The sequence below is a fragment of the Orycteropus afer genome, unplaced genomic scaffold (genome assembly GCF_000298275.1).
Source record: "Orycteropus afer afer isolate SDZICR_OR568_19922 unplaced genomic scaffold, OryAfe1.0 scaffold00459, whole genome shotgun sequence".
In the NCBI taxonomy this organism is placed as follows: Eukaryota; Metazoa; Chordata; class Mammalia; order Tubulidentata; family Orycteropodidae; genus Orycteropus; species Orycteropus afer.
Window position 1 is genome coordinate 1,152,207 of NW_006922046.1, and position 12,970 is coordinate 1,165,176.

Consider the following 12,970-nt stretch of genomic DNA (forward strand, 5'->3'; position numbering starts at 1 on the left):
AAATAATTCAAAAACAGTTGCAGCAATATACTGACAGAGAACTACAAGAAAGTCAAATCACATTCAGAAGAGATCACAGAATGAGGTATATCAATGCTGATGTCAGATGGATCTTGGCTGCAAGCAAAGAATACCAGAAAGATGTTTACTTCTGTTGTATTGACAATGCAAAGGTATTCAACTGTGTGGGTAATAACGAACTATAGATAGCACTGCAAAGAATGGAAATTCCCGAACACATAATTGTACTCATGAGGAACTATGCAAAGGTTAAGACAGTTGTTTCAACAGAACAATGGGATACTGCATGGTTTAAAATGAGGAGAGGTGTGCATCAGGATTGTATCCTTTCACTATACTTACTCAGTCTGTATGCTGAGCAAATAATCTGAGAAGGTGAACTGTAAGAAGGAGAATGTGGCATCAGGATTGGAGGAAGACTCATTAAAAACCTGCATAACCTTGCTTTCTGAAAGTAAAGAAGACCTGAAGCACATACTGATGAACATCAAAGACTACAATCTTCAGTGTGAATTACACTCAACATAGAGCAAACAAAAATCCTCACAACCAGACCGATAAGCAACATGATAATAAATGGAGAAAAGGTTTAAGTTGTCAAGGTTTTCATTTTACTTAGATATAATCAACACCAATGGAAGCAGCAGTCAAAAAAAAAAAAAAAAAAAGGAAAACTGATCAAATGGACTTCATGAAAATGAAAAACTTTTGCTCCATGAGAGCCCATGAGAACAGGATGAAAAGACAAGCTACAGGCTAAAAGAAAATCTTTGCAAACCACATATCTGACAAAGAGCTAGAATATATAAAGAACCCTCCCTGGAAACAATAAAGAAAAATAATCCAATTAGAAAATAGGCAAAAGAAATGAACAGAGACATTTCACTGAAGAGCATGGATCTATGGCAAATTAGCACATGAAAAGATTTTCAACAATGTTAGCCTTAACGTTAGCCTTAAGGGCAATGCACAAATTAAAGTCACAATAAGATGGCACTATGCAGCTATAAGAGTGGCTAAAAGATCAAAGTGGCAATGCCCAATGCTGATGAGGAAGCAGAGGAACTGGACCCGTCAGACACTGCTGGTGAGAATCTACAATGGTGCAGCCACTCTGAGAAAGAATTTGCAAGTTTCTTGTAAAACTAAATATACAATTACCATATGACCCAGAATTGCACTCTTGGGCATTTATCCTAGAGAAAGGAAAATTTATATTCTCAAAAAAAAAAATCTGTATACAAACGTTCACAGCAGCTTCACTTTTTTAGTAAAATTCCAAAACCAGAAACAACTCATGTCCTTCAAAAGGTAGTTAAATAAACTGTAGTATTTACATACCATGACTACTCAGTAATAAAGGAATGAACCATCAATTACATGCAACTTGGCGTCATGCTCAGTGAAAAATGCCAATCCAAAAATATTATATACTGTGATTATATTTATATAACATTTTTGAAATGACAAAATTGCAGAAATGGAGAATTAGCAAGCAATTGCAAAGGATTAGGGATGATGGGGGTGTAAGCAGGGATGAAGGGAAGAGAGATGAGTATGGTTTTAAAAGGGTCATGTGGGTTATTCTTAATTCTTGTGGTGACAGAACTGTTCTGTGTCTTGAATGTGATGGTAACATACACCAACCTACACGTGATAGAATCATATTGCACTAAATGCATACACACACAAATGAGTACAAGTGAAATGGGGGAAAAGTGAATAAGATCGATAGATGCTATCAATGTCAGTATCCTACAGTTTTATAAGATGTTACCAATGGGGAAACCGGGGAAACGGGACAAGGGGGCCTCTCTGCATATGGAGAGGGTCCTCCCACAGAGGGGTGTACTGACATGAATAAAGGCAGCAGTGAGGGGACAGGCATGCAGCCTCCTTAGGGGCCTCAGGCCTGTCTATTCACAAACTCCTGCCGTGTGACTCTGGGGCCCAGACAGCAGTGGAGCAGCTGAAATACTACGTGCGAGTGTGCATGTCCCTGCTCACTAACCTGCCCATTCAGAAAGCAGGCAGCCCAAGCCAGATCCCACACTAGCATCAGCTTCTCTCAGGGACACCTCCTACCAGCCACTCAGTAATTATCTGGCTGAGAAGCAGAGACCTTTCATATGGGGGGACAATGAAGAACTGCCCCATGCCCATCCCAACAGAAGCAAAGCCAAACCTTTTGACCTGGAGCACACTTGGGGCACTGGCACAAGGGGTGACAAAATTCAAGATCTACCGCACCAGCATCCTCCTCCACTTCCTCCAGCTCCTCCTCTGTCCACTCCAGAAGGTAACGCACCTGGTGTTGGATGGTAAGGAGAAACAGGACCTTAAAACACATCCTTACCTCCTTTCCATGCTACAGTGTCTTAAACACACAGCCAATTAAATGTTCCCAAATCAAGACCAACCCTTCCACAAACATCAAAGCAATTTGCAAGTGGCTTCTGCTCCCTCATGAAGATTCCAAGGTTCACCTTATGCCAAGCCATTCCAAATCCTTCTACTGCTGAGATTAATCTACCATTTATTTCTGTAGCTAGTGTTAGAGGAAGACTGATGCTGCTTCAGAGTGAGTGCTCAAGCCCTGGTCCTTGAGACACCAAGTGAGTACTTCTCTTACATTATCGAATCTCATGCTTTCAACAGTAAGAGGGGGTTCCAGATCCCTATGCCCCTTACTAAGAGAAAAGGACTCAGAGAAGTCAACAATGTGTTCAAGGGCACATAAATAGTAAGTATAGTCAGAACCCCCCGACTCCACGCCAGTGCTCTTTCACACAGTGTGCTCACCCACAGGCAAAAGCACTGAACGACCCCCAAAAAATCAAATTTATGTTCTAGTAACATAAGATTTATGTTCTGAAAACTAGTTGTTAGAACAATTTTTTTCAATTGTGATTTGGGTGAAAGTTTACACAGCAAATTCACTTTCCATATAGCAGCTCATACACACTTTGTCTCATGACATTGACCACAATTTACCACAATGCAACAGCTTTCCTCCCACTTCCTCCCCATAGTTACCTCTTCCCTGTGTCCTTCCCTCCATGCACTCCTGCACCCTGAGCTGTCTCCCTGTGCATACACAGCCCTTCTATTCTCCCATGATTATACAACAATAAATTTTAAAAAAGAAAACCATGTAAATACATTTCTAGATCTGGTTCCAAGCACTGATGAAATAAGCATATGCCTGCTAGGAGTGGCAGAGGGTTCCAGAAGACCCCTCGTACCCAAAACATCTCACCTCCAGGTCCCTTCCACATGGCTGACAGCAGACATTCCTAAAGGGGAAAACTCTGAAGACCTCTATTCAAGTCCTCACCTAACAGATCGGCTGGGACGGACAAAGGGTAGTGCTTTTTGATGAGAAGAGGGGAATAAAAACAGGTGGGGAGCTGAGGGGCAGGTACCTCATTTAGGGGTTGGCTATGGCATGTGTAGATAAGTTTGGATAGTGACCTCAGCCACTGGCAAGTTAGTCTCACCTCCTTTACTAGTAGCTCAGCCCTACTTCCCCACCTAACAGGAAGATGAGCAGTTGTGCCACGACATTGGGAGTCACAACCTGTTTTCCACACAGACTGTGCTCACACCATGGCTTTTAGCATGCCTAAAGAAGCCCTCCTCTCCTTCCCTCAAAAATGTGGGGTTCTCTTGGGGACAGTCTTCCGCCCCTGCCTCCAGGCCTCATGAAAGGAGCAACACAGCATCAGCCAGATACAGACAGTCCATTTACCCCAGAGTAACTGTGTGGCCTTCTGCTAGAGCAACACTAGGCTCTAGGCAAAGGCTAATATACCGACGACCACATCTTCAGATTCTTCACATCCCAGAGACTGTTGTAATCAGATCCCAGTAATTTCTGTCCACCACTGCAAACTCAACCATTGGTGAAAAGCTCTCTTGCAATATGACCTATTCAAAGCTCCCAATTTGGTAGGAGTCCCCTGGTGGTACAAAAGGTTAAGCACTAACTGAAAGGTGAGTGGTCAAAGCCACCAACCCACAGGCACCTTGGAAGTAAAGACTGGCGATCAGCTTCTGAAAGGTCACAGCTTGAGAGGCCCAGGGAGCAGTTCTACTCCGCACACCTGTGCTCACGAGTCACAATCCAACTTGATGGCAGCAAACAGCAACAAATTTGGGAAGCACCATATTCATCCTTTCCTTCAAAGTAGAAGACTTAACACATTTCATCCAGGAAGCCAAAGGGAGGCCAGGGACACTGCTGGTGGGCTCTAATGAAGCCTCTCTCTGCTCACAAGGATCTCAGATGTGTCCTCACAGCAAGGTTAACACACAGTTCGCCTCAAGCCCTGACGTCCTCTCCAGGTGCCAACCCAAAGCAGCCAGCACCATCTCATCCAGACAGCTGCTTGCAACTCTTTGAATTCCCATGCCTCAGGCCTCAGCCTCACGGCCCAGGAGTCACAGCCTTCAATGCTTCTGCAGAGCCACAAACACCCTCCTTCTAGCTTATCCCTCACCTCCTCCACTCAACCTTGTCCTCTCCTCAAAAGCAGGCTGTTCACCTTGTCCCGACTCAGAGCACCACTACATGCCACTGGACGTGGGCTGGTCCTGCCACATCTCACCACTCCCCTGGAATATGAACGTCTGAGAGGCAGAAAGCCACACTTGGTATGCAGCTTTATGTGCATCTATGCCTCATTACGTGAGGGGAAAACACAACACTGGCATCACCAAAGACTCATTAAATTCACCACCATCTACGTGAAACTGAACAAAGAATCCACACAATTCACAACCAAATTAGAAGAAACAAGAACTACATCTGGCTATTTTAACCGAGAACAAGCTTTTTCAAATGCCCTAGTGAAAACTCACCATTTCTACATCTCCATCAGCAACAGCTCTTAAAAGTTTTTCTACCTTAATAAAAAGAAAAAGAATGTTAGAAAAATTGTTTTAATAATAGAAATAATAAAAATGGCATTCTGAAAACCTAGTACTTTCACTTGTCTCTTGCTTTGTAGAATTTCAACATCTCATTTAGTATCTCACAAACATATCCGTAAAACTCTCAGATGTGACATCCTACTACGTACAGCATATAGTACCATTTAAGGTCTATACATGTAACTGCTGTTTATGCAGAAAAATGAGATGACAGTCTCCTTAAAGCACACGTGCTTCCAAAGAAGCCAGCCACCTCTTTGATTCAGAACTACATATGCTCGGCATTCTTAACCACCATTTGAGGTTGCCACAAAGGTGCACACTCCTCAAGATTTCAAGTCTTGTGTTAGACTCTGGAGCACGTCTCTTGCCTTTCTGTGCTGCAGTTTTGCCTCAAGCTCAGTTTATTAGGAGCAGGCCACAGCTCAGGGGCTGTGAGAAGGAAGGAGACTAGGGGAGAGCCAGGGAGGGCTTCTCATCCATAGCAGAACGGTGGACTAAGCCATGGTACATCCATACAGTGGCCTACTCTTCAGTTAAAGAATGAGGCAGATCCGTATGTGCTGACTTCAAATAAACTCTAAGTTAAGTGAAAAAAAAAAAAAAGGAAATATCATAAATCAGCTTAACAAAAGCCAATGCCTAAGGGCATGTCAATGTCTACATAACCTGTAAGAAGTTAGGAATATAACCCCCCAAGTTGTTAACAGGAAGTACTTATGGGGATGGGAGGCAGAAGACAGAAAATTTCCTACTTCATAAAAGAATAGTTCCGTGAACCTGTAGGTGACTGTACTTGTATATTTCTAAGAATATTCTCCCTCTCTCTCCCCGCCTACTCTCCTCTCTCCCTCTTTCCCTTCCTCTCTCTCTCTCTCACACACACAATCCACAGAGCAAAGATCAGCTTAGGGAGCAGACCACTGGAGGACAAGCAGGGTGACCCAGCAGTGTGAGAACTTCACAGGCTCATCCTGAGGGCGTCAACCTGCCACCAAAGCAGAGATGTTTGGCCTTCATAGTAACTGGTGAGCAGGCCGAATGGGCAGGGCTCTTTAACTGGCCACCATATCACCAGGACCACTGAGTCCTCATCTTGCCGTCAGAAAGCCTCACCTCTCTGTAGTCCCTCTTAGCCTCCTCTTGCCTAGAGCTCACCGACACGGAGGAAAAGCTGGAGGTAGAGGACCCCTGGCTGATAGAATCCACAGAACGCTGAGGGGACTGAACAGGGACCTGCAGTGAGGGCATCCAGACCAGAAAAGACATGAGCACACGGACACACAAGGGCCAGAAAGAAGGCCCCTGACCTCAAATATAACCAACTAGTACAGCCCCATATATTTACCTCAGAAGACTTCTGCTTTCTTTCAAACGTCAGACGATGACGACTGGCTTCCATTATAGACAGAATCTGAGAGGATAAAAAGGATGTGAAAACAACTGAAAGAATGGTTAGCAACAAAGTATCATCACCCATAGTGCCTACTGCCTGCCAGTCTCCTTGGGATGTCAGCAGAGTCTCCGATCAAGCAGCCCAGCCACACCTTGAGATACACTGAGAAACCAAAGCCCAGGGTGGGTGAGAACTCAGGGAAGAACACACAATACCAAGTGTGGGCTTCCTCCATCATACCCTGTCTGAGCAGGGGAAATTAGTGCTCCCATGAATGAGCTCAGACGGTAAGAGAAGCCCAGGCACAGAAAGGGCCTCAAAAGCTATCTTGTCCGGCCCCCAGGCCTTGTCCACCAGCATAGAGTGTAACCTTTCCACTGACGCCCCAGTCTCAAGCAGTAGCAGCGCAGAGCTGAGCCCAGATGACCACTTCCTCCTCTCCTCTGCAGAGCTCCTCTGCAAGGGGCCTGGAGTAGAAGCTACAGAGGAAAAAGGAGCCCTCCTCAGGGGGTATCTCAGCCTCTTAGGCCAAGGGCAACACTGTGCAGTCTCAGGCAGCTGAGGCTGCTACAAAGCAAAAGCCTTGTGAATGCATGGGCAGCACGGCTGACACCGTCCCTAGAGTTAGGAGCAGGGATTTAAAAGCTGTGCCACTAAGGCAAGAAGGACACAGGGAAAGGGAGGAGATGGGAAGAGAGCTGTTACACTGTGGGGGGTATAACTAGTGTCACAAAACAAAACAAAATACGCACGAACTGCCGAATGTAAACAGATCTCTTCTGTAAAATTTCACCCAAATCACAACAAAAAGTCAAAAAAAAAAAAAAAAGTAATAATGAGCAAATTAACAACCTTTGGGGTTTTTCCCATGAAATAATGCCTGTTTTAAAAATTAGTAAATTAGCTCATTTGAAAAACGGACTCCCTACAAACCACTGCAAATGAATGAATGAATGAAACTCTTTTCCCCACATTAAAAAAAAATTTTAAACTGTGTCACTCTCAGAAAAAGATATGAACTAACTGAAGACAGTCCCCAGAAGAGAGCTGGAAATTGTAAAAGGGAGCTGGTAATATACTCCCAAGGGCCTGGGCATGGGTGATGACTGGAGACCTGCACCAGAACGAAATCACTCGGGCACGCACAGCACTGACCTTCTGGAGACATCAGTCTGATGGCTACGGAGGGCTTCCACTTCACAGTGGCTCTACTCCTCCCCTGGCCAGGCCAGCATGCTTCTCTATGGCATCCCTTCAACCAGGGCTGCTGCCAGGTGACGAGAGCACCAAGACCTGGGCTCAGTCAGCTGCCCCACCCCCCACCCCTCATAAGAGGTGAGCACTTTCTCTATGTGTTGCCAAAAGCTACGTTTCCAGAAATTATTACCGGAAAAGGATGAAAAATTCATCACCAAATCACTTGTGAGAGCAACTATACTCGATGTTCAAAACTGGTCAAATGAGAAAAGGTTCTAGGAGCTAGGGATGAAGTGACAGGAAAACAGAGCTCCAGCACTTGCTGCTTTCCTTCCCTGTCCCCTATGTCTGCTATTCTAGCTCAGAGCCCTGTCCTGTTATCACTCGTTCCATCTGCTAATAAATCAGTGGCACTCAGAGGCCAGGGCAAGCTCTGCTGGAAAAAGCTCTTGGAACAACAGTGAGAAAAACTGTTAGTAAAATGGAAAACAATATAAATTAATAAAACCTATTAACAACTAAATGCAGTAGAGAGAGTACAGGCCAGGCACTAATGCACTGTTCGTCCAGCAAGGCAAAGACCTAATCTATGGACATTGATTCTTTTTCTTCTTTTCCATTAAAGTCCTATGTTGCCCAGAGATGAAGAATGCTACCTTTGAGTTCAATGCACATGTGAGTGGCGTTTCTTTCAGCCTGTTCGGGATCTCTGTGGATGCTCCATTTTGTAGCAACGTCTCTATGATGCCCTGGTAACCCCAACGTGCAGCGATGTGTAAGGGAGTATCTCCTTTCTCATTACCAATATCCAGTCTGCACGAGTGCACATCATAGTAGACCAAAGCCTTCACACACTGCAAAGAAATTGGGAAATGCCACCATGAACAAATATATTGAGCCCTACTCAGTGTCTACGCTCTACAGCCTCCATCCACGGCCCAATTCAATCAAGGCTCCACCCACCAAGCCAAGTACAGTCTTACCCAGTGAGGACACATCACTTCTTCAAAAGAACTCAACTGCTAACCAGTAAGAAACGGCTGAATAAAACTGTGATGTATCCATGTGCATGACAAAGTGACCACAGCAGCCGAGGCTGGCCCTTGCCTGCCATCTGGGACCTTGGATTCCAGGAGTTCTCTAACCGACAAGGTTGGCTTAGTGTACCTAAACTGTTAGTACAACAATGTGGTGCACACTGAACACCTGCTTTCCTCCTGGGAGTCTGGAATTTTGGGACATGCTATGCAGAGTGCCTACATGACCAAGTCCAGTCAAACCCTGGGCCCTGAGTCCCTAATGAGCTTCCCTGCAGACATTTCCCACATGTTCCTACGACACACTGCCGGAGGGATTAAAGGTGTTCTGTGTGACTCCCCAGAAGAGGACTCTTGGGAAGCCTGTGCCTGGTTTTCTCCCAATTTCACCCCATGTGCTTTGTCCCATTGTTAATTTTGTTTTGTAAACATTAACTGTAATAAATCTTAGCCAAGAGTACAACTATATGCTAAGTCCTGCGAGTCTTCCTAGTGAGAGTGGTCTTGGGGTCCCCAACACAGTCCACACAATGGATTAGTGTACAGCTACTTAGCAGTGGGTGAGATTTACATTTACTGAACAGAGCATTTCCATGACAGGTTAATCGAAGAAAGCTAGTAGCATAAAAATGTACAGGGTAAGATCCCATTCTTGTGCATCAACTACCTAACCCAGTTTAAACCTATACATGTATCTATCGGTATATCATCATAGAGAGAATGGGGCAGGTGGCTAGGAGAAAAAAAATAACACATACACAGTAGGATACTAAGTAAAAACAGAAATTATAAAATTCTTTGACATTACTATTGAAAACATAAATGCAATTAAGTTTTGAATTTCTGTCATTTCAATATGGCTTTTGCAATAAATTCAAAATTTTTAAATTAAACAAAACAACTACACATCACATGTCCCAGTAATTATCAATACCAAATACTACATTAAACTAATTACAAGTTTACATTTCTCCATGAGTGATAAAGGGTAAACATAGCCACTCTCAGAACAGCAAGGACCACTTACGTCTTCGTGTCCATAAATGCAGGCCAGGTGGAGGGCAGTGTTGCCGTTATTGTCCTGCACTTCAGCACTGGCTTTGTAGTGCAACAGCAGCAGCTTCCGAAGGAGAGAGGAAGGCAGGTGAACACGCAAACTGGCTGTGCAAACACAGCTTCCTCAGGGAGCAGGCCCTGGGTCTTATGAGGGGGAGGTCATTTGTTTCTATTTTAAATCTTACTTGCTTCTATCACTACTAAAATTATATCACTCTCATCTTTCCTTACAAAAGGCTTAGAAATAAATGAAAATGTCTTTAGCCCACCCCTCTTTCTTCCCCTCAACTATCAGGAAAATTCAAATTGAAACCAAACAACTTTGTCCAGTGACCCCACAGAGAGATGCAACAGGGCCAGTGTGGAGTAAAGGAGGCAAAACGTGGGAGATTTAACACAGCACAATCAGCAAAGCTCGATCAGAAGGAGGAGCCACGTCATCTGCACAGCTCGCACACCATGATGGCACCTGTCACTCACCGTCACGCTCTGATAGCCCTTCTGACATGCGAGGTGCAGCGGGGTTGACCCATGATAGTCTGTGGCATTCACCATGGCACCTCTGGAAACCAGGAGGTCAATGAGGGATGCCTGTCCTACAGAACAGAAGTACTTCACAACAAAGAAGGAAAGAGAAGGAGTTTTCTGAACCCTACATATGCAACCACAGTATTTTTTCACCCCCTTATGACCTGGCACGAAACATGCCAGGAGGTTATTTGCACGCTTGAGAGGAATCAGTGTCCCATCAGACTCTGCAGACTCAGAATACGTTGGGGTGGCTGTTGGAGGAGACCCAACTCAAGTCCACATCCCAGTAACTAAGAGCCATAGACGTCCACAGAAGATTCCATGGCTCACTGATTCATAAGATGGAATATTATACAGCCATTAAAAAACATATGGACAAGGAGAACTGTTCTAAACTGCCAAGTGAAACGAGCACAGTACAGAGCAATACGATCTCCACATTATCATATATGTTACGTTACAGATATGTAAATACAAGTATGCAGAAATTTTGTACAACCATTAATCAAAATTATCTCCTGGGCACAGGAGCATGGCAGGTGATACTGGGAGCGGTTTGTTTTCTACCTTGAGCATATACTTTAAAAGACAAAAGAAACAGAACCATCAGGGCAGAAATAATGAAAACATTCACATTGTAAAGAACGTAACCAATGGCATTTAACAACTTGTATAGAAACTGCTGAATGAGAACCTAAACTGCTGTGTAAACCTTCACCAAAAACACAGTAAAATAGTGTTTTTTAAAAAGACAACAGTTATTTTAAAAAAGCAGGACTACAAGAACCTCAAGCTGACAATTCTGAGACCACTCTCTTGGCTCAGATCCCAGCCCTCCCTCGCCGGCCCACTCAGCTGGGGGCAGTGTTAGGCGTCGACACAGTGAGATCCAAATGTACCTGCTCTTCCAGTCAGGGAGGGGCGCATGGGCCACCAAGGCCTACAGAACATTTGTTACTCTCCTCCTTCCAGTGAAGCCCTTCAAGGCTGGGTCCATGACATGGTTCCTTCTACCATCCCAACTGCTACCACCCCAAGCCCACCAGCCCTCCGCTGGGCCACCCTTGGCACCATCCCTATCCTATAAAGAGCACATACCACAGAGAGCAGCCAGGTGGAGTGGTGTATGACCCTTGTCATTTCTGGAGAATGGAGTGACAACTGAAGGATCGTTCAGCCTCCTAAAATAGAACAAAGATTCAGAAAAATACCCCACAGCAACGGCATGGCAAAGCCTCTCCCTAGTCAGGCTGGACATGCTAGATCCTGGGACTAGAAGACAGATCACAGGAAGGGACCTAAGCTATGTCTCTTCTACAGTGTCCTGGGGATCACCAGGGTGGAGGAACCTGAGGCATCTAGTTCCAGTGTCCCTCACTCAGCACCACCCCTGAGGCCTTGACACCCAGCAAAACAACCTGACCAGGAGAACAGGACACCAGAAATGTTATGTGGGAGAGGTTGGCATTCCCCTCCTACTAAAGCTTGCTTTCTGAACACCCTCCTGAACTGTACACTTCCTGCTGAAGAGACACTGGGCAGGCCCCAGACCTGCCTACCCTGGTATTTAGCCCAGCAGTGTACAAATACTTTTACAACCTTTATTCCATCTGATTCTCCAAAGAAATAAGCAGAGAAGGTGTTGCTGTCTCCACTTCATAGCAAAGGAAGCTGAGTGGGGCACGGACAAACCCTCACTGCCAGCCACATGGCAAGTGAGAAAAGAGCTCAGGCCGGCCCCAGGTCTGAGTCTCCTCAAGGCCTCTTACCCAGAGATGAGTTTCTCACAGTCATCACAGAAGCACAGAGGGTGACACATCTTTTGGACAGCATCTTTATCATGGTCCTCTTGGCTTAGAAGTCTTTCTACTTCTTTCTGGTTTCCTGATGCAATATGCTAAAAAGTGGCATCAAAAACACTATTGGTATCAAGGAATTTTTCATTTTTAAGGTATGAATTTTCTGAGAGTTCTTATAAGAAATAAATATCCAACTATTTATCGATGAAGTGATTTGCTCTTTGGCATTGGTTTCAAAATCATCTAGGTGGAGGGAGGGACGAAACAAGACTGGCTGGCTACACGCTGGTAACTACTGAAGCTAGGTGATGACTAAGGAGCTCTGGTGGCATAGTGGATAAGGCATTTGGCTGCTAACCAGAAGGTCAGTAGTTCAAACCCACCAGCTGCTCTGTAAAAGGCAGATGGGGTATTCTACTTCCATATAGATTTACAACCTCAGAAATCTGAGGGGGGTTGCTATGAGTTGGAATCGACTTGATGGAAGCGAATTTGGTTTGGTTTTGGGTGATGGCTACATAGGGGTTCCTTCATTATACTCCTCTCTTTATTTTTGCAAATGTTAAAAATTTTCCATAATTAAAAAAAAAAACAATGTGTAACAAGACAGAAAACAAATGCTGGCAAGGTTGTAGAGAGATTGGGACCCTCATACACTGCTGCTGGGACTGTAAAATGGTACACCATTGTGGAAACCCCAGGGTTACAGGTCAGGAGAGACAACTCAGGGACGCCCAAAGCAGGAGGCCGAAAGAGCAGGAGAAAGGGAATTAAAAGCCAGGAAGCCAGAGAGAAGAACAATCAGCCAAAGGGATTAGGTGAGGAGAGGAAACTCAAGCCCGCCCAAAGCAGGAGGACCGGAGAGCAGGAGAAAGGGGATAAAAGCCAGGAACCCAAACAGAGGAGCAGTCAGCCCCAGGGACAACTCAGGGACGCACAAAACAGCAGGGCAGAAGAGCAGGAGAAAGGGGATTAAAAGCCAGGAAGCCAGACAGAGG

At 44.9% G+C, this 12,970-nt stretch overlaps 1 protein-coding gene across 1 annotated transcript in view; it reads right to left on the bottom strand.

Moving 5' to 3' along the window:
* The window catches only part of ANKRD27 (ankyrin repeat domain 27), a 43,101-nt gene that overhangs the window by 13,068 nt on the left and 17,063 nt on the right, over positions 1 to 12,970 (bottom strand). The window contains exons 13-21 of the mRNA XM_007954344.1: positions 11,943 to 12,070; positions 11,272 to 11,354; positions 10,123 to 10,238; positions 9,614 to 9,706; positions 8,206 to 8,403; positions 6,305 to 6,370; positions 6,073 to 6,192; positions 4,885 to 4,929; positions 2,207 to 2,329 (exon numbers count right to left, since the gene is read on the bottom strand). Of these exons, the coding sequence (XP_007952535.1) occupies positions 2,207 to 2,329; positions 4,885 to 4,929; positions 6,073 to 6,192; positions 6,305 to 6,370; positions 8,206 to 8,403; positions 9,614 to 9,706; positions 10,123 to 10,238; positions 11,272 to 11,354; positions 11,943 to 12,070 (972 nt within the window). The remainder of the gene's footprint in view (positions 1 to 2,206; positions 2,330 to 4,884; positions 4,930 to 6,072; positions 6,193 to 6,304; positions 6,371 to 8,205; positions 8,404 to 9,613; positions 9,707 to 10,122; positions 10,239 to 11,271; positions 11,355 to 11,942; positions 12,071 to 12,970) is intronic.